General features: G+C 41.4%; 1 protein-coding gene and 1 pseudogene across 1 annotated transcript in view; both read left to right on the top strand.

Annotated features, from left to right (window-relative positions):
- The first annotated feature begins 4,780 nt into the window (after window positions 1-4,780).
- The window catches only part of FAF2 (Fas associated factor family member 2), an 86,018-nt gene continuing 70,894 nt past the window's right edge, over window positions 4,781-19,904 (top strand). Inside the window, exon 1 of the mRNA XM_006873471.1 lies at window positions 4,781-4,868. Coding sequence (XP_006873533.1) covers window positions 4,806-4,868 — 63 coding nt within the window. The 5' untranslated portion in view covers window positions 4,781-4,805. The remainder of the gene's footprint in view (window positions 4,869-19,904) is intronic.
- LOC102812603 lies at window positions 4,895-15,046 on the top strand (annotated as a pseudogene).

The raw sequence follows: 19,904 nt of genomic DNA, 5'->3' as shown, positions 1-19,904 counted from the left end.
GGTGGAGACCCGGTTGGCCAGCAGTAAGGCAAGACCTGGGGACTCATGGGCTCAGAGTCAGTGACACATCCACAGAGGACTAGAGTGGAGACAGAAGCGACCAACTGATAAGAAGAGGGCGGACAGATGCAGGAACACCCACACCTGCAGATGATACCCACTTGCCATGGCTCCAATAATGGGACGAACAGAGCTCAACCCGAAGAAGAAAGAAGAGGAAAAAATTTGATAAACTGGACATCCACCTATAAACGCAGTAGCTCAAAAGAGGAAACAAATCCCTGCTCCAAGAATTATTCCCACCCCCTTCACACAAAGAGTAGATAGGGATGGTAATCTTGAACATTGACTAACCAAAAATGGGAGAAGGGATACAAAGGCAAGAAGTGACTGGCTTATAAGCTTTCAAGAGGGAACCTAGATCCACAGGGTGGGGAGGATGGTAGAGTGTACAGCGAGTAGTATCCGACCTGTATAGGAAGGGCAGATGAAAAGAAATGCAGATGGGTCCCTTGGGAAGCAAGGGTGAATAATTGTTACCAGGACTGATTGTGAGGACTGGAAATGTAAAGGAGGACATTTTATAGCAAGGAGGGGAGTGATTAACCTTTCAGTCTAGAAGCCGAGGGCCCTGGGACCATAAATGGAGAAGAGCGGAGAGCGGGATCCCACCTAGAGGAGCAGTGAGGCCTGAGACTGAGACAGAGAGATGACGTGAAGAGAGGACGACGTGAAGAGATGGAGTGGCTGGGGACTAGAGATCCAGAGAGGGAGAGGGGGCTGTGTGCTGAGGACCATGAGGGGAGGGTGGGAGGGATTGCAGGGTATATCCTTTGGTTGGGTGATGATGCATGGACGGGATGATAACTATGGCAATGAGACGATGTATGATGGAATGAATGTAAAACTAATGTTTCCCCATGTAGACTATCACACAATACACAATAAAACATTAAAAAAAAAAAAACACAAGGAAGAAACAAAAGACCAAAATAGATGTCAGAAGAAACTCTGAAATTTGTTCTCCAGAATAGACATGCTAAAGCAAACGGGAAAAAATAAGGAAGTAAAAGAGTTGAACAAAAAATTTCAAAGGGCAGCTCTAGAAGATAAAATCAATTAGTATAATGAAATGTGCAAAGATGTGGATTTAGCAAATCAAAATGGAAGAACACATCCAGCACTTCTCAAAGTAAAAGAACTGAGGAAAAAATTCAAACCTCAACTTGAAATACTGAATGGCAAGGGTCATGATGGCTCTGATAACAAATACATTGCAACAAGGATTCTATGGACAAAATACTGAATGATGCAGAAAGCAGGCATTAAAAGAAGATGGAAGGAATACACAGAGTCACTGGACAAAAAGAAATAAATGGTTGATGTTCAACCATTTCAAGAGATAGCATATGATCAAGAGCCAATGATATTGAAGGAAGAAGTCCAAGGTGCAATGAAGGCATTGGCAAAGAACAAGGCTCCGAGAATTGATGGTATATAAATTGAAAATTTTCAACAAACTGATGAGACACTGGAGGCACTCATTTATCTATGCAAAGAAATTTGGATGACAGCTACTCAGCATACTGATAGAGATTCATATTTGTGCCGGTTCCAAAGAAAGGTGACCCAACAGAACACATAAATCATTAGATAATATCATTCATCTCACATGCAAGCAAATTTTTGCTAAAGATAATGAAAAATTACTGAAACAGCAAATTGATAGGGAACTGCCAGAGGTTTAAGATGAATTCAGATGAGGTTGTGGAACAAGAAGTATTATTGTTGACATCAGAAAGATCTTGATCAAAAGCAGACAATACTAGAAATATGTTTATCTGTGCTTTATTGAGTACACAAAGGGTTTTGACTTACAGATTATGACAAGCTATGTACAACATTGTGGAGAATGAGTATTCCGGAACACTTAATTGTGCTCCTGAGGAACCTATACAGAGACCAAGAGGCAGTTTTTCAAACAGAGCAAGGAGACACCGAATGGTTTAAAATCAGGAAAGGTGTGTATCAGGGTTGTATTCTTTCACCATAGTTACTCAATCTGTATGTTGTTGTTGTTAAGTGCTATTGAGTTGGTTCAAACTCATAGCAACTCTGTAGAGGGTTCTGAGAAGTGGCTCATGAGCTTGAACCACCGACCTTGCAGTTCAAAGTGACCTTGCAGTCCTGCGCATTAACCTGCAGTGCCACACCAGGACTCCTTTCAATTTGTATGTTGTTGTTGTTGTTAAGTGCCGTCGAGTTGGTTCTGACCCATAGTGACCCTGAACAGGGTTTCCAAGGCTGTAAATCTTTATGGGAGCAGAAAGCCTCGTCTTTCTCCCACGGAGCAGCTGGTAGTTTCGAACTGCTGACCTTGCGGTTTGTAGCCCGATTCGTAACCACTATGCTACTAGAGCTCCTTTTCAATTTGTATACTCAGCACATAATTCGAGGAGCTGGATTATGTGAAGACAAACACGGCATCAGGATTGGAGGGAGACTCATTTTCAAGCTGCAATATGCAGAGGATACAATCTTGCTTGCAGAAAGGGAAGAGGAGGATTTAAAATACTTACTGATGAAGATCAAAGACCAAAGCCTTCGGTATAGATTGTACCTCAATGCAAAAAAGCCAAAAATCCTCACCACTGGATCAATAAATAGCAGCATGAGAAATGAAGAAAAGACTGAAGTTGTCAAAGATTTCATTTTGCTTGGATCCACCAGCAACACTCATGGAAGCAGCAGTCAAGAAATCAAAGGACATTGCAATAGGCAAATCTGCTGCGCAAGACCTCTTTAAAGTGTTTAAGAGCAAAGATGTCAGCTTGAGGACTAAGGTGGGCCTGACCCAAACCATGGTATTTTCAATAGTCTCACGTGCATGTGAAAGTTGGACAGTGAATGAAGAAGACCATAGAATTGATGCATTTGAGTCATGGCAATGGAGAAGATTACTAGATGTACCACGGACTGTAAGAAAAAGAAACAAATCTGTGTTGGAGGAAATACAACCAAAGTGCACCTTAGAAGCCAAGATGGTCAAATTCATCTCTCATACTTAGGGGGTATTATCAGAAGGGACCAGCCTCTGGAGAAGGACACCATACTTGGTAAAGTGAAGGGTTAAAGAAAGAGAGGGAGACCTCCAACAAGATAGACTGGCACAGTGGCAGCAGTAATGGGCTCAAGTATAGCAGCAATTATGAGGATGGTGCATGACTGGGTGGTGTTTCATTATATTGTAGATAGGGTTGCTGTGGGTCAGAAATGACTCAAAGATACCTAACAATAATAATGTTTCAATATGCGTGGCAAAGTAGTGACTGTTTGTTATTATGAACCATATGTACCTCAAATGTTTAATACAATAGGTGTTACAGGGATTGGGTTGAAACTATGGGTTGTGGGTTAAACAAGGTTCATAACTTGGTAAACTACTTGTAGTCAAAATTCAAGTCCTTCCAAACTTAATGTATTCCTCACAGAATCAGTCTCAAAACCTCACCAGATGCTACCCCTATGAGGCAGATAGGTGTGGGATTCTGCAGATGGAGACCTCACTGATGAGTGGGGCCCAGGAGACCAACTGGTTTGCTAGTCTGAGAGAAAGTATGAACCACACTCCAAGGCCTTCTTACAGGCAGACACAGGACGCAGGTGAAAGGAGAAAGAAGTAGAAATGACAAAGGAAGATCTAAAGAGAGGTGAATGGCTGAAGGGGCCCGGAGAAGCAACAGGCAGAAAGGTCTGTGAAAAATGCCTAGCAGAAGAATAAGATTGCCCCGAAAGAGAAAGTTGAGCAGAACTGGAATACTACCAATGACAAACTGATTTGCCCACGGATGTTCAGCGCTTTCAGTGGCAGGGTGGGAACTAGAAACTGCTTAAGTCTCTGGATCCCATTCCAGGGATATTCTTCCTGTCACCAAAGGGCAGAGAGAAATAGGAAGGCCTAAAGCAGGCAACAAAAGAAGTTTAAGGCAAGTTCCAGGTATGACCATCACTGGGATAGATGGATAGCTCAGCTCAGGCTGGGGCCGCCATTAACAGCCAAGGGTCCAGTTGGTGCGGGTTGCTGTTGTTAAGTGCCATGGAGTGGTTCCAACTCAGCCACGGAGCGACTGTTAGATTTAAACCAAGGAGCTTGCAGTTAGCAGTTCAGTGCTTATCCTACAGTGCCACACCAGTACTCCAAGGCCCTAGGTAGTTGGGACCAAACACTCCTGGCAATGATATTTAAACGGAGGCCAAGCTTTTCAAAATTCCCTGTACGAGGCGGCGTCGGTAATGCCCCACCAGCGTTCAGGGATAAATCAGGAACTCCTTAATTGACGTGGGGCTTTTGGAAACGTCCAGAGCAAAGATCACACATCAAACGACCGGTATTTCTGAATTATCATATTGGAGATGTATCAGAGAACCGGCAGGGAGCAACCGAAATCAGCCGAGTGACGTTCGGGAATTTACAGAACCTCCTCGCAGGCACATTTGAGATGTTCTTTGCGGATCTATTCAAGAGCCTTAGGTTACTTTTCCATCCTTCCGACGCGCGTGTTGTAAGGTCGACTGATAACCGACAGTTTCTCGGCAATTTCCGGAAATGTTCGGAATCGACCACAGAGTGGAGCCCTCTAGCGGCGAGAACTGTCAGTCGCCTCGGACTGAGCTGCAGAGGGTGGGCGAACACGCGCAGACGCAGTTGCAATCCGGTGGCCGTTCAGACCGGATGTGGTTGCCACTGAGGTCAATTCCGGCGGGTGACGGTGCGGACGGGTCAGAAGCGTAGAGGCGGCGGCAAAATGGCGGCGCCTGAGGAGCGGGATCTAACCCAGGAGCAGACAGAGAAGCTGCTACAGTTTCAGGTAGCAGCCAGTACTCGGTGCGGCAAATGCCGCCTCGGGATGGGGATGGGCCCCTAGAAGAACCCGGAATCGTCTTCAGGTCGGGCCCGGGAGTCTTCTCAGCCTAGCCGGCGGCCTCCTCCCTCTAGCCACCAATTGCCCCGCTTCTCCGGGCCCCTGAGCCTCTGTCGGTCACCGGCCTTCCTGCGATTGCTGCGGCCAGACCAGACCCGCCTCCCCTCTGTCCCTTTACCCTCAGCGGATCAGCGTCCCTTGGTTTCCTTCAGCGGCATCCTTCCTAGCCCGCTTACAGGTCGGACCCTCTCCGCCCGGGAACCACCCTCTGTAGGTCCGCCTGAGACGCTTGATCCCCGCCGCGGAGTTGGCTTCGCTTCTGGTCTCTGGAAAGCGTTCTACTGGCGCCCCATGTCATTTCCACCAACATTTATTGTGGGTCTTTTGGCTTCCAGGTCCTGTCTTAGCGGTCTAGTTGTTGTTGTTGTTGTTATATGCTGTGGAGTCAGTTCTGACTCATAGAGACCCTGTACAGGGTTTCTGAACCTGTAAATCTTTACGGGAGCAGAAAGCCTCATTTTTCTCCCGTGGAACAGCTGGTAGTTTCGAACTGCTAACTGTGAGATTAGCAGCCCGATTCGTAACCACTACGCTACCAGAGCCCCTAAAGACAGGCCCAGCCCCCGCCCTAGAGGTGTGGGAGGACACAACCGAAGGAAAGAAAACATTGTTAAGTCTCCTCGGTGACTTCCCACTGAGTTCATTTTATTCCTGGATTCCTCAGCGTGGGAATCTGCCGTCTTCTAGTAGACGTTGTGATAAGAACATTTGAGATGAGGTCCATATTACACTCCAAGCTGGGCAGTTTGGTTGGAGGAGGCCACGAGGATGGGTAGGCTGCTGTTTGTTGTCCTGATGGGTCCGTTTCCTTAGCTCTTACTACGTTTGTCTTTAAAATGGCTAGCTTCTAAGCATGTTGCGGAGATCATGGGAGTTAATGAATACCATCAGGGCTTTGCAAACTGTAAACTGCTCTCAAATGTTACTGCTATTGTTAATCCTAGCATGTGTTGTTGTTAAGTGCTGTCGAGTTGGTTGAAACTCATAGCGACCCTGTCTATGGTTTCCAGGGAGTGGCTGGTGGGTTTGAACCGCTAGCCATGTGATTAACAGTTGTTGTTATGTTCCGTGGAGTCAGTTCCAACTCATAGCGACCCTGTACAGGGTTTCCGAAACTGTAAATCTTTATGGGAGCAGAAAGCCTCATCTTTCTCCCGTGGAACAGCTGGTAGTTTCTAACTGCTGACCTTGTGCTTCGCAGCCCAGTTCGTAACCATTACGCTACCAGGGCAGTGCCACACCAGGAGTCCAGTCCTAGTATGTTGTTATTAAGTGTTGTCAAGTGGGTTCTAATTAAAAATGGCTCTGTATAGGATTTACAGGAGCAGCTGGTGGGTTTGAACTGCTGGCCTTGTGATTTGCAGTCCAGTGCTGGTCTTTCAGCACCACACCAGGAGTCCAAATAGTATACTGGTACACTTATTTCCTAATATAAAATGTGCTGAATATTCATTTGTTCAGCAGTATTTCTCCAGAGTCTTAGTGCTTGGTCAGGCACCAAGACAGGTAGAATACCATCTATTATTTAAACTCTTGTTGAATGCTCTGCATGCCTTATCTCATGAAGTTGATGCTGTTATAGTCCCTGTTTTACAGAAATGGGATCCGACGCATAGGAGTAACATGCTTTGTTACATAGCAGATAAATGGTGGCATTAGGCCCACCTTTCAGAGTCTTTCCTGGGCTAGAGACCTTGAACTAGAAAACCTACATAAAGTATCAGTGTACATATGAGGGAGTAGAATGCTGTGATACGAAGTCTTTTTGTGTGTGTGAGTAGGTGTACAAGTTCTCCCTTTTCTCACATTTCCTTGAGTAGACTTTACTATCATTTTGAACTCCCCTCCCCCTTAAATCTGTCAATGGGTTGTAAGCATACAAAGGGAAAAATCCTATCATGGCAGTTGTTGTTCAGTGCCATCATATTGGTTCCTTTTCCTAGGCTGTAAAGTTTTGCAGAAGCAGCTCTGGTAGCGTGGTGGTTACAAGTTGGGCTGCTTATCTGAAAGTCAGCAGTTCGAAACTACCAGTGCTTCTGCGGGAGAAAGGTGAGGCTTTCTGCTTCTTTAAAGATTTGCAGCCTCAGAAACCCTATGCAGGGTGGCTGTGAGTCAGAAACCACTCTGCAGTACTTCACCACCACTACCACCAAAGTTTTGTGGAAGTAGAAAGCTTCGTCTTTGTCCCTTGGAGTGGCAGGTGGACTGAAACTGCCAGCATTGTGATATGCAGTCTGGTGCTTATCCTGCAGAGATGTTGTTAGCAACCTTCAGATCATGATGATCCCATGCACAACAGAACAAAGTGATACTTGGCCCTGCACCATCCTCATGATCAGTTGGGGATTGAACTGTTGTGAGATACGTAAGGTTTTCATTGGATAGTTTTCAGAAGTACGTCACCAGGCCTTTCTTCCTAGTCCACTTACATCTAGAAGCTCCACTAAACCCTACTTAGCATCATAGTAACGTGAACCTCCACTGACAGATGCGTGGTGGCAGTGCTTAAGATGAAGTGACAGAATTAATCCCAGGTCTCCCTCGTGGGAGGCAAGAATTCTCCTACTATCCCCACTATCGTAGAAGTAGTTAGCTTTCATTTGGATTTTAATTAAAGAGGAGCCCTGGTAGCACACTGGTTAAGCATTAGGCTGCTGACTGAAAGGTCAGTGGTGGGAACCCACCAACCACTCCATGGAAGAAAGATGTTGCTGCTTGCTTCTGAAACAGCCTTGGAATTGAAATGGGCATGTGTCTTCTGTCCCAAAGGGTCACTCTTGAGTAGAGAAATTGATGGCACCGCACATTAGAGTCAAGGAATGCATAAATATTGGAAAGTCAGCTTCCATTTCCTGGTAGATCACTCATTTCAGAGTTTTGTTTAGCTTTGGCAGACAGCGTTTCAGGTGTTTATGTGTAATGAGTTACAAATCATGATGTGCTCTAGAAGAACATGAGCATGTGGGATAGCATTTCTGAGCTGTAAAGTGCATAGGAACCTCTGTTCTGTCATCAGTGGACATGTAGATCAGTAAGAGGGAAGTGGGTAGCAGGTTAAAGTTGTGCTGAGATTACTTTATGATACTGGATTTAATGAGCCATGTTGTGGTTAACACATGTTATGTCCCGTGGAGTCGGTTTCAACTCACAGCGACCCTGTACAGGGTTTCCGAGGCTATGAATCTTTATGGGAGCAGAGAGCCTCATCTATCTCCTGTGGAACAGCTGGTAGTTTCGAACTGCTGATCCTGAGGTTAGCAGCCCGATTTGTAACCACTACACTACCAGAGCTCCTTGGTTCTTATTCATAGCAACTTTGTATATTGTTTCTGAGATTATAAATCTTTAAGGGAATAGAAGCCTTACCTTTATCCCAGGGTGTGGCTGGTGGGCTAAACTGCCAACCTTTTGGTTAGCAGGTTGGTGCTTATATTACAGAGCCACAGTGCTCCCTTGATAAGCCATATGTGTTTTATATTTGTGTATGAGGGGGCTTCAAAAAGTTCACAGAAAATAAAATTAAAAGATAATAGAATTTTTCCTTGTACTTTTTTTTTAATATTGTGAATTATGGGATAGTTTACATTAGCTTTACATTCATCCTATCGTATATTATTTCATTGCTATGGTTACAGTCCCCGCCATGCATCATCAAATAACCAAAGGGTATACCCCACAAGCCTACCCTTCAGTCGGCAGCAAACAGCCTCTCTCCAGAAGCTCTCTTGTACGTGTCCTCTCAGTCAAATTTATCATCCAGATTCTCATTAATCATACTTTGAACCTTACCAGGTATTTGATATATTTTGATTCTTTTAAATAGTTCTGGTAAGTATGAACTCCTGCTTGTTTTATTAATAGAAAAATAGAATTGTGATAGGTGGGAAAATGTGCACATTTTTGCAGAGATTTAGAAATCAGCATACGCAAATAACAAGTTTTTCTGCATGTAATATGATACAAGTTGTGGTGTAATGTGATATAAACAAAGTGCTTTGAAAGTAATTACTGGAGGAGAGAAGAAGGATGGCTTAGTAGTTAGATTTACCCTAGTGAGATGGATTGACACAGTGACAGCAACAATAACTCAAACATAGCAACAATTGTGAGGTTGGTGCAGGACCAGTAAGTGTTTGATGCTCTTGTACATAGGGTCACTATGAGTTTGAACTAATTCACTGGCACCTAGCAACAACAACATCCCCTAGGCATGGTACTAGATAATTTATAGCTATTATGTTTAATCCTCACAATAGTCTTGTAAAGTACATTAGATGATATGCTTGCTTGTAGGTGAGGAAACAGATCTATGGAAGTATTTGCTCACAGTCTTTAAGCTATTAAATAGTTGGGATGGAATTAGAATTCTATTAGGTATGGATCTGCACTTCATAGCCAGACTTGGTATTTTAAAGGATGAATAGAATTTCAACTATCAAACAGGAAAATGTCCAAAGATAGGAAAACACACAACGTATGGAGATGAAAAAATGTGGAAAGTATCTGTTGTGATAAATTTAGAGAGTTAGGTATAGAAAATAAAATTAGAAAGATAAATTGGAGCCAGATTTTGGAAACCTTTCAAAGCTGTGCACAGTGGTTTAAATGTTAATCAGGAGGCGAGGGGAGCCATGTATTTTCAACTAGCTTATGACATAACACTAGGTTTCAGATTTGCTTCATTAACTGTATGGTGTATGTGTTTGGAATCTCCACAGAGGTCAGAACAGAATAGGATGACACTTGTCTGAAATTTGTTCTCAATATGTTGCCTTGTTAGATATATTGAAATTACTGAAAGTTAATATTTTAGAAATCTCTGGTTTTCTGTTGCACCTTTTTGGTGACTTGTGAGTTAATTGGAACTCTCTGTGACATATTTAAGGAACCCTGGTAGCGTAGTGGTTATGAGTCGGGCTGCTAACCTCAAGGACAGCAGTTCGAAACTACCAGCGGCTCCGCAGGCGAAAGATGATGCGTGCTGCTCCCATAAAGATTTACAGCTTCGAAAACCCTATGCAGGGTCACTATGAGTCGGAACCGACTCCACGGTACCTAACAACAACAACAAGACATTTTTATCGTGCCTCTCAGATCATTGATGTCTTCTAAGATTTTTCTCTAGTTAATCCTTTTCTTCAGTTTATTTTGAACCAGTTGAATATGAATTAAGTAATGCAGACTTTTTATGTTAAGCTATTTCAAATAGAAAAGAATAGGAACAGATTTTAAGAGCTACTGCAAGATTATGGAAGATCAGTCTCTGGCCCAATTGGCTACAGAATAAATTTGCCATTTTCCTAAACTTAAACATAGCAGATTCCCTTAGTGCCTTGGTTTACTGCCACTGGGTTGCAGTTTGAATACCTGGACATTGAGAGAAGGCACTAAAGGAGCTTTGCATGATCATTTGAAGAAAAGAAGACAAATTTTCTGCTTGTACAAGAGTAAGAATTTTCTTTCCTTTTCATTGACTGTCCAAGTATGGGCCTGTTCTTTTAAATCATAGGAATTTAACCCTAAACTGTCGGTTGTAGAATTGGTTGCAACTGACTTTGAAAATTTCTCTTTTGATTCCCTCTGATGTTTTGTTTCCTGCAATAATGCAAGTCGAAGCTTGAATTTTTTCTTCAGTTCCCCCCGGCTTGAGAAATGCTGAGCGTGTTCTTCCTTTTTGGTTTTCTGATTCCAGATCTTTGCACATTTTGTTGTAATATTTGGCTTTGTCTTCTCGAGCTTATCTTCGAAATTTTCTGTTCAGCTCTTTGGCCTCCTCAGTTCTTCCATTTGCTTTAGCATCTCTACGCTGGAGAGCAAGTTTCAGTGTCTCTTCTGACATCCATTTTGACCTTTTCCTTCTTTCTTGTCTTCTCAATGACTTTTTGCTTTCTTTATGTATGATGTTCTTGATGTCATCCCATACCTCTTCTGGTCTTTGGTCTTTAGTGTGTAATATATCAAATCTATTCTTCAGATGATCTCTAAATTCAGGTGGGATATATTCAGGGTCCTATTTTGGCTCTCGTGGACTTGTTTTCATTTTCTTCAGCTTCAGTTTGAATTTGCATATGATATGGAGCTTTTCCATTGTCTCTTTCCGCAGTTGTAGTCAATTTGATTTCTATGTATTCCATCTGGTGAGATCCATGTGTATAGTCATCTCTTTTGCTGTCTGAAGAAGGTATTTGAACTTAACAACTCATTGGTTTTGCAGAATTCTATCATGAGTTCTCCAGCATCATTTCTATCACCAAGGCCATATTTTCCAACTACTGATCCTTCCTCTTTGCTCCCAACCTTTGCATTCCAATCAGTAGTAATAACCAATACATCCTGATTGCATGTTTGATCAATTTCAGATTGAAGAAATTGGTAGAATGCTTTTGTTTCATCCTCACTGGCTTTAGTGGTTGGTGCGTAAATTTGAATAATAGTGGTATTAACTGGGCTTTCCTGTAGGCGCATGGATATTATCTTATCACACACAGCGTTGTGCCTCATGACTGATCTGGATATGTTGTTTTTGACAATGAATGCAACACCATTTCTCTTCAATTTGTCATTCCGGCATAGTAAACCATGTGGTTGTCAGATTCAAAATAGCCAATACCAGTCCATTTCAGCTCACTAATTCCTAAGATATGGATGTTTATGCATTCCATTTCATTTTTGACATCTTCCAATTTTCCCAGATTCATACTTCATACATTCTATTTGCCCATTTTCAATGGATAATTACAGCTGTTTCGTCTACATAATGAGATTAATAAGATTGCCTACCTCACAGGGTGGTTTTGATGATTAAATGTTAATGTCATTGTTTTACCATAGGATATTCAAATGACCAACAAGCACTTAAAAAGATTGTCAATGCCATTGGCCATCAAAACCCATTTCAGTCCAGTCAACTCCAACTTGTTGTTAAGTGCCATAGAATTGGTTCCAACTCACAGCAACCCTGTGTAGGGTTTCTGAGCAGCCGCTGGTGGGTCTACCTGGAGGTTCAAACCAATCTTGTGTTCAAGGGCTTATCCTGTAGTGCCACATCAGGACTCCAACTCATAGCTAACCTGTGAAACAGCCCCATTCTGTTTCTAAGACCCCATTTGGTTTCTTTATGGAAGCAGACTGCCATGTCTTTCTTCTTTGGAATGGCTTGTGTGTTCAAACTTCTTACCACTGTGTCATCAGGGCTCCCCATTAGTCATAGTTGTTAAGGGCCATCTACATATCAGCCTTGTATAGGGTTTCCGAGGAGTGGCTATTGGGTTTGAACCACTTACCTTTTGGTTAGAAATCCAGTGCTTATTGTACAGCACCACACCAGGACTCCATTAGTCATTGTGTAGTTATGTGCTGTTGAGTAGACTCTGACACATAGCGATCCTGTGTAGGGTTTCCAAGGAGCAGCTAGTGGGTGTGACCCATTAATCTTTCTTATAGCCCCACGCCAAAAGTCTGTTGTGTTAGGTGCCGCTGAATTGGTACCGACTCCTAACTAGTGGACTTATGCACAAAAGAAGGAAACACTCCCTGGTCCTCCGCCAACCTCACAATTGTTGCTATGCTTGAACCCATTGCTGCTGCCACTGTGCCAATCCATGTGGTTCAAGGTCTTCTCTTTTGCTCTGACCCTCCACTTTACCAAGCATGATGTCCTTCTCCAGGACTGGTCCCTTCTGATAATAGGTCCAAAGTATGAGAGACAAAGTCTGGTCATCTTGGCTTCTAAGGAGCATTCTGGCTGTACTTCATTTTCCTCCAATGCCATAACTCCATTGCATCAATTCTGTGTTTTTTATTATACATTGTATAACTTTCACATGCATATGAGGTCATTGAAAATACCATGGCTTGGGTCAGGCACATCTTAGTCCTCAAACTGACATCTGCTCTTCAACGCTTTTAAGAGATCTTGTACAGCAGATTTGCCTAATCTAATACATCATTTAATTTCTTGACTGCTGCTTCCATGGGTGTTGATGGTTGATCCAAGAAGAATGAAGTCTTTGACAACTTCAGTCTTTTCTCCATTTATCTTGATGTTATTTATTGGTTCAGTGGTGAGGATTTTTGTTTTCTTTACATTAAGGTGCAACCCATACTGTGATCTATCGTTATCAGCAAATATTTTAAGTCCTCTTCACTTTTAGCAAGCAAGGTTGTATCATTTGCATATCACAGGCTAAAAATTAGTCTTCTTCCAATGCTGATGCCATGTTCTTATAATCCAGCTTTTTGAATTATCTGTTCAGCGTACAGATTGATTAAGTATAGTGAAAGAATAAAACCCTGGCACACACCTTTCCCAATTTTAAACTATTTAGTATCCCCTTGTTTTGAACAACTGCCTCAGGGTCTCTATGTACAGGTTCTTCATGAACACAATTACGTGTTCCAGAATACCACACTTTTCCACAGCTTGTCATGATCCACACAATCAAAAGCCTTTAGGGCAATGAGAATCAAAACCATAATGAGATACTGCTTCACCCTCATTTGATTGACAGTATTAAATTGAAAACAACTGGTGTTGTGGAGAAACTGGCATCCTCATCCATTGCTAGTGGGAATGTAAAAAAAAAACACAAAAACTTTGCACCTGCTATGGAAAATAGTGTGGCAGTATCTTACAGAGTTAGACTTAAAACTACTATGTGACCCAGCAATCTCAATACTAGATACATTCATAGAGAAATGAAAGCAGGAATGCAAACAGAAACCTGTACATCAGGGGTAGAAACAATCTAAATGTGGTTCAACAACAGATGAGTGGATAAACAAAATTTGGTTTGTGTAAGGGGACTTCAGAAAGTTTCTGGAGGCCCTGGTTGAATTTCTTGCTCCGTGGAGATGTTTGACCTTGCCGATCTGCCCAAACTGCTTAAGCTTTATTACCAGAGGCTCTATCCCTATGTACATTACTATCGCTGATTCAACTGTGGCGGAGTGATGAATTATTTTCAATATCGTGAATTTTCGTTCACATTGAAAGGTGACATTTACATTCGCTACCAATCCTTGTTGATCTAGAATAGGAAATGCAGAAAATGAATCTATTCAAGATTGATACAGGTGCAGTATATTCCTACAGATGTAGTCAACAGAATACCGTGAAGCTGGGAGCTTTCCAGGCTCAGGAAAAAGAGCTGGTATTTGACATTGATATGACAGACTATGATGATGTGAGAAGGTGTTGTAGTTCTGCAGACATATATGTTCTAAGTGTTGGACCCTCATGACAGTGGCCATGTGCATCATCGACAGAGCATTGAAGGAGGACTTTGAATATATTCTGGAAAGAGAGGTGTTCATTGTTGGGTTTGTGATGAATCAATTAGAAAATTGTCCTCTGCAGTGCATTCTGGAATACTTGAGTATTTGAGTCTTGTAAAGGGTGGTCCAGACATTAAAAGAACGTTAATCTCAGTGAAAAAACCCACCCTTTTATCAGAAGATCTATAAACATAATAAAGAAATACTTTGAAGAATATGCCTTACTAGGTCAAGACATTTCTTGAAATTAAAGCTGGGATAAGATTTTAGCCCTTGTTCCTGAAACAGCACATAATGGACTTCAACAAGGCTTCCAAAACTGTCACAGTTCACTTCAGGAGTGGGAATATTTGAAGACATTAGCCAGTGACCCTCAGAGTAACATAAGAAATGACGAATCTGGATGCTGGCTAGAGTGGGAAATCATGTTCCAATTCTGTTTTCCATGGCTGAATATCAGTGTTAGCAAAAGAATCAATCATTTACTGAAGAGCCCTTTTAGTGTTCATCTTAAAACAGGCCGCATTTCTGTCCCTATTGATTTCACAGAAAGTAGATCGCTTTGGTCCATTTGCCGTTCCAACTGTAAGTTCCATCTGCCATGAATTGGTTATCATTTCCACTGATGAAGAGGAAAATGAAGCCGAATCTGATGTTAAGCATAGAACCAGAGATTATAAAACCAGTCTAGCTCCTCTGTGAATGTTTTTAAGCAGTTTCTTGAAAGCCTGAGTAAATCTCTAAAAGGAGAACTTCTCAAGAAGAGTGATTTACAGAAAGATTTCTGAAGACAACATCCCTTAAACCAGTGCAGATGTCTTTTACCTTCATCCAAGAGTCACATACTTCAGGAATCATTTAACAAATAAGTAGCAGAACCATGTGTGCATTTTAATGCTCAAAGTAAAATTTCTTTTCTTGAGAAATAATTGTATTTAAAGGAGTGTCAAAGTTCCTGAAATGGGAAAAAAAGAAGGAAGTGATGGTTAGATTTCAGATAAGATTTGTAGACTTTAGTATTATACAAAGATAATTCTAAGATATCTGATATAAATACTCAGTTCTACCAGTTACCATATATAGCAGTAAGTGAGTAATAATATGCCCAAGGCTTACTCTCAGCTCACTAGATACAGCCTACAGATATCTGGGTAAGTGATGTCTCTGTTCTTAAATCTCAAACACTTCAGTTAATTATACCTGGCATGAGTCATCAATCACTTCTAATTCTGCTTGCTGATACTATTATTGGCCAGGCCATACCCCATTGACCATTTTTTTTTAAGTATATTTTTATTTATTTTAAATTTTTATTGTGAATTGAATAAAAGTTTACAGGGCAGATCATCAGTTTTACATTCAATAAATCATACACCTTGTTTCATTACAATGATTATAATCCACTCCATGTACCATCAGTTAACAGTATTTCTCTCTATTCACTTTAGCTCTTTTTTTTTTCTCTTTTTTTTTTTTAAACTCTCAGGCATATGTAATAATTTACATCACCAAAGGGCACATTTTGCAAGTCTGCCTCCTGGCCTCTAGCTCTCAGTCACTCTTTTCCCGTGAATCTGGAGTCCTCAGCTGTCTATGTTACCATCTCTGCCTCCATCTCTGGTGTTGTTGCTTCTCTGGATAAGGCCTCGCATTACGCTTGTGCTCTTCTCCCTTGATAGTCCTAGGGTCCTGTGTTTCTGGACTGTAAAATTAGCTACTCCCCCTTTTTTGATATAAAATGTCTACCTTTACAATTGTGACAGTCGCAACTAGTCGTGATAACTTATTCACTATTGAATCAAAAGAATCCTATCCCCATCTCTTTTAACCAGAACCATCTAGACAAGATGAAAACGATTCAGTGGGAACTTTCTTTCCCCACACACTTAAACTAAACTCCCTCTTGAAACCTTGTAAGCCAGTCACTTCATTCCTTTATTGCCTCCTCATTTTATGTAGTCAATATCTAAGTTGCCCATCCCTATCTGCCTTGTATACAGAGGGGATAGCCTTGATACTTGATGTGAAGACTCCTTCACTCTCTGTCGGTATTTAGAGTTACTACTTCCATGAGTATAGGTCAAGTTCAGCAAATTTTACCAATTTATCCTCCTTTCCTTTATCCAAAAAGAAACAACAATAACAACAGTGTTTTGTTTTTTTTTAAGTCTTTCTCTAGTCGAGTTCTGATTATCAAGCCATTCAAGGTTAGGCCAAGTGTGTACTATCTGCAAGTTTGGGTGTTTTTGTGCATCTCCTCTTACTTCATATCAGCTGAATGCTTCACTGTCAGCTCTAGACCTCTGTGGCTGTGTCCTTGTCCATGGGCTCAGGTGTCCCCAGGTTTTACCACACTTTGGACCAACCAGCCTTTCTTCTCTCTCTCATCTCCAGGTCAGTGGAAATCTATGAACCATGGTTGAACTCAGCCCATTTCTTCATTGCTGCCTTTCCCCGCCTCCCACTCACCATTAGACCAATGTGGTCATCAGCAAGCTTAATGCCTGCTCATGTGTTCCCTTTGAGTTTCAGTCTTAAAGGAGGGCATTTAAAAAAAATATTTGAAACAGTATTTAAACCAAAACTTTAATCCAAAAATATCAATAACTACATTAATAATATTAGGGCCAATTATAGTGTTCTTTGGAGTCTGGTGTGGCGCTGTGGGTTAATGCATCAGACTGCAAAACCATTTGAACTGCAAGGTCTGTGGTTCAAGCTCACCAGCTGCTCCTTGGAAATCCTGTACCAGGGTTGCTATGGGTTGGAACCGACTCGATGGCACTTAACAACAACAACAATAGTGTTCTTTACACCTGTTGGCAGTTGTAGCTACTAACGTCTTCTTTCAGAAAGAAATGGATTGGTTAGTCTACTGTAAAGCAGCAGTTTAGGGAAAAAAATCAACCAACTTCACCAATATAAAACCAGTTATATTGCTCAAAGCCCTTAGATGTTTTTATATATCTAGTTATAATAGATTTAATTCTTCAGTGTTTAGTTTTATGTAAGAAGCGTTTAAAGTGTCTATAAGAAATAAAAAACAGTGTCAGATTTATTTTACCTGGTTTTATAACCAGTGTAAACAAAGTGACATTCTGATTTACATGCATTTTCTAATTAAGAAAAGCAAGTCATCAAGTCAATATTTCCGTTTGATTTGGGAAAATGTTCTTTCTTATATTTCCTTTTACATGGTTTCTTCAATAGTTTCTTTTATATTTTGGCTTATATTAAACAGACTCCTTTAAATAGATGGTATTAAACAGTCAATACTGGAATGCCTTTCATTTCTTTCTCATGTAATTTTTTTAATGAAAAATATTAAAGGCTTTTGTTTAAAAAAAAAGTTTGTGGAAGAAGTCTATTATCTTTAATTTCCCTATTACATACATATATACATACTTAGCCATAAAGAGGAATGAAGTCCTCTTCGTGCCACAACATGGGTGAGTCTAGAAAGCACTGTGCTGAGTGAAAGAAGTCTCAAAAGTCAAATATTATATCATCGCAAATATACACTAACCAAAGGTTAGTTAGTAGTGGTTACCAGAGGTAGGGAGGGCGAAGGAGTTTTTACTTAGGGAGCATTGCATTTATGTTAATGGTGGTGGGATGAGTGGTTAAAGGGTAGTAATTAAGGCTACACATCATGAATCTTATCAGTGCCACTGAATTATACACGTGGAAATGGTTGAGTTGATGAAGGTTTTGTGTTGATATTTTTTAAAAGCTTTTACTGTGACTTGAGTGATAGTTTACAGGGCAGATCATCAGTTTTGCACTCAATCATATTTTGTTTCATCGAAATGATTACAGTTCCCTCTATGCACCATTGGTTAACAGTATTTGCCTTTGTTCCCTCTCTCTCTCTCGCTCTCTTTTTTTGATGTACACAAAACACATAAAAAATATATTTAAACAACTAAAGGACAAACTTTGTGAGCTAGCCTCCTGCCTGCCAGCACACAACCTTTTTTATTCCATGGGTCTGGAATCCTCAGCTGCTTTCTCTGTGCCATCACCGCTGCTTCTGTCTCTGGTGTTTCTGCTTCTCTGGTTAGGGTCTCATGCTTTTCTCTCTTGATGGTCCTAGGGTCTTCTGTTCCTGGGATGAAAGATTAACTACTTCCACCTTTTTTGTTACACATCTTCTACTTTACAGTGTGACCATTGCAATTTGTCGTAATAATTACTATTGAATCCAAAGAAACCTATCCCCATCCTCACCCATGCCCTTTTGCCAGACCCATCTAAACAAGAGGAAAACTATTCAGTAGGGATTCTACCCTACCTGCCTTGCTCTGAAACTAAGCACACACTTGAAAACTTGTAAGCCAGCCACTTCATGCCTTTATAGCCCCCAATTTTTGGTAGCCAGTGTCTAAGTTGCCCATCCCTATCACCCTACTATGTGCTAGTTACACTTCTAGGCCCAGGATGCAGCAGTACATTAAACATAATTCTTACCTTTTTAGAGCTCATGGCTCTTGTGGAAGAAGACACAGAGGAGTCAGTTTGTAAGTGAGATATATAATGTTAGATAGTGTTGTGAAGAAAAAAAGAAGACCTCATGAAAAAAATGTCTTTTGGGTGAAAATCTGAAAGAAACAAGGAAACAAATTTAGGGGAAAATGGAATGTCAATGTTCTGAGGTGTGGTCAAGTATAATCTAGTTTAGGAATGGCAAGGAGATCAGTGTCCCTAGAATAGAAAAATGGAAAGTGGTAGGAAGTGAATACAGGGTCAAATCATACAAACCATTATGGTGGGTGGTCATGTACTGTGGAGTCAGTTCTGACTCTAAGTGACTCTGTGTATTTTCCAAGGCTGTAAATCTTTTTTTTTTTTTTTTAAGTTTTTATTGTGAGTTATGTGGGTTTACGTGGGAGAATATCAGCTTCACATTCATCCTATCATATTTTGTTTTATTGCAATGATTACAGTCCCCACCATGCCTTATCAAATAACCAAAGGATACACCCTACAGGCCCATCCCCTGGCTGTCAGTACACAGCCCCTCTCCCTCCCTCAGTCCCGTGTCTCCAGCCACTCCATCTGTCCATGTCATCTTCTCTGTCTTCATGCCTAGCTTCACTGCCTCTCTGGGTGGGGTCACGCTCTCTGCTCTTCTCACTTGACGATCCCAGGGACCTCTGTTCCTAGGCTGCAAAATCACTCACTCTCCTTTTGTCAAAAAATAACTACTTTTACATTTCTGACCCTCACAGTCAATCCTGATGGCAATTATTCACTATTGTACTACAAGAGTCTTATCCCCATTTCCTTTTGCCTGCCCAGTCCCAACAGATTGGAAATAATTCAGTGGAGGTTCTGCCCTGTCTGGAACTAGGCTCCCCCTCTTGTGTAAGCCAGTCACTTATTGCCTTTATAGCCCCCACCCCCCACTATTTAGGTAACCAGTGTCTTAAGTAGCCCATCCCTGTCAACTCTATGTGCTGAGGGGGTGAAAGTGATCCTTGCTGTAAAGATTTGTTTCCTTTTTTGAGCTACTACATCCATACATAACTACTTCCGAATATTTAGTCACTGAGAACCTTATGAATAGCAGAGAAACACTGTCAGATATTGTGCCAGAAAATGAGCCCCTCAAGTTGGAAGGCACTCAAAATACCTCCTCAAAGA

The sequence above is a fragment of the Chrysochloris asiatica genome, unplaced genomic scaffold, assembly GCF_000296735.1.
Source record: "Chrysochloris asiatica unplaced genomic scaffold, ChrAsi1.0 scaffold00242, whole genome shotgun sequence".
Classification (NCBI taxonomy): Eukaryota; Metazoa; Chordata; class Mammalia; order Afrosoricida; family Chrysochloridae; genus Chrysochloris; species Chrysochloris asiatica.
This window is presented reverse-complemented; position numbering and strand designations above follow the sequence as displayed.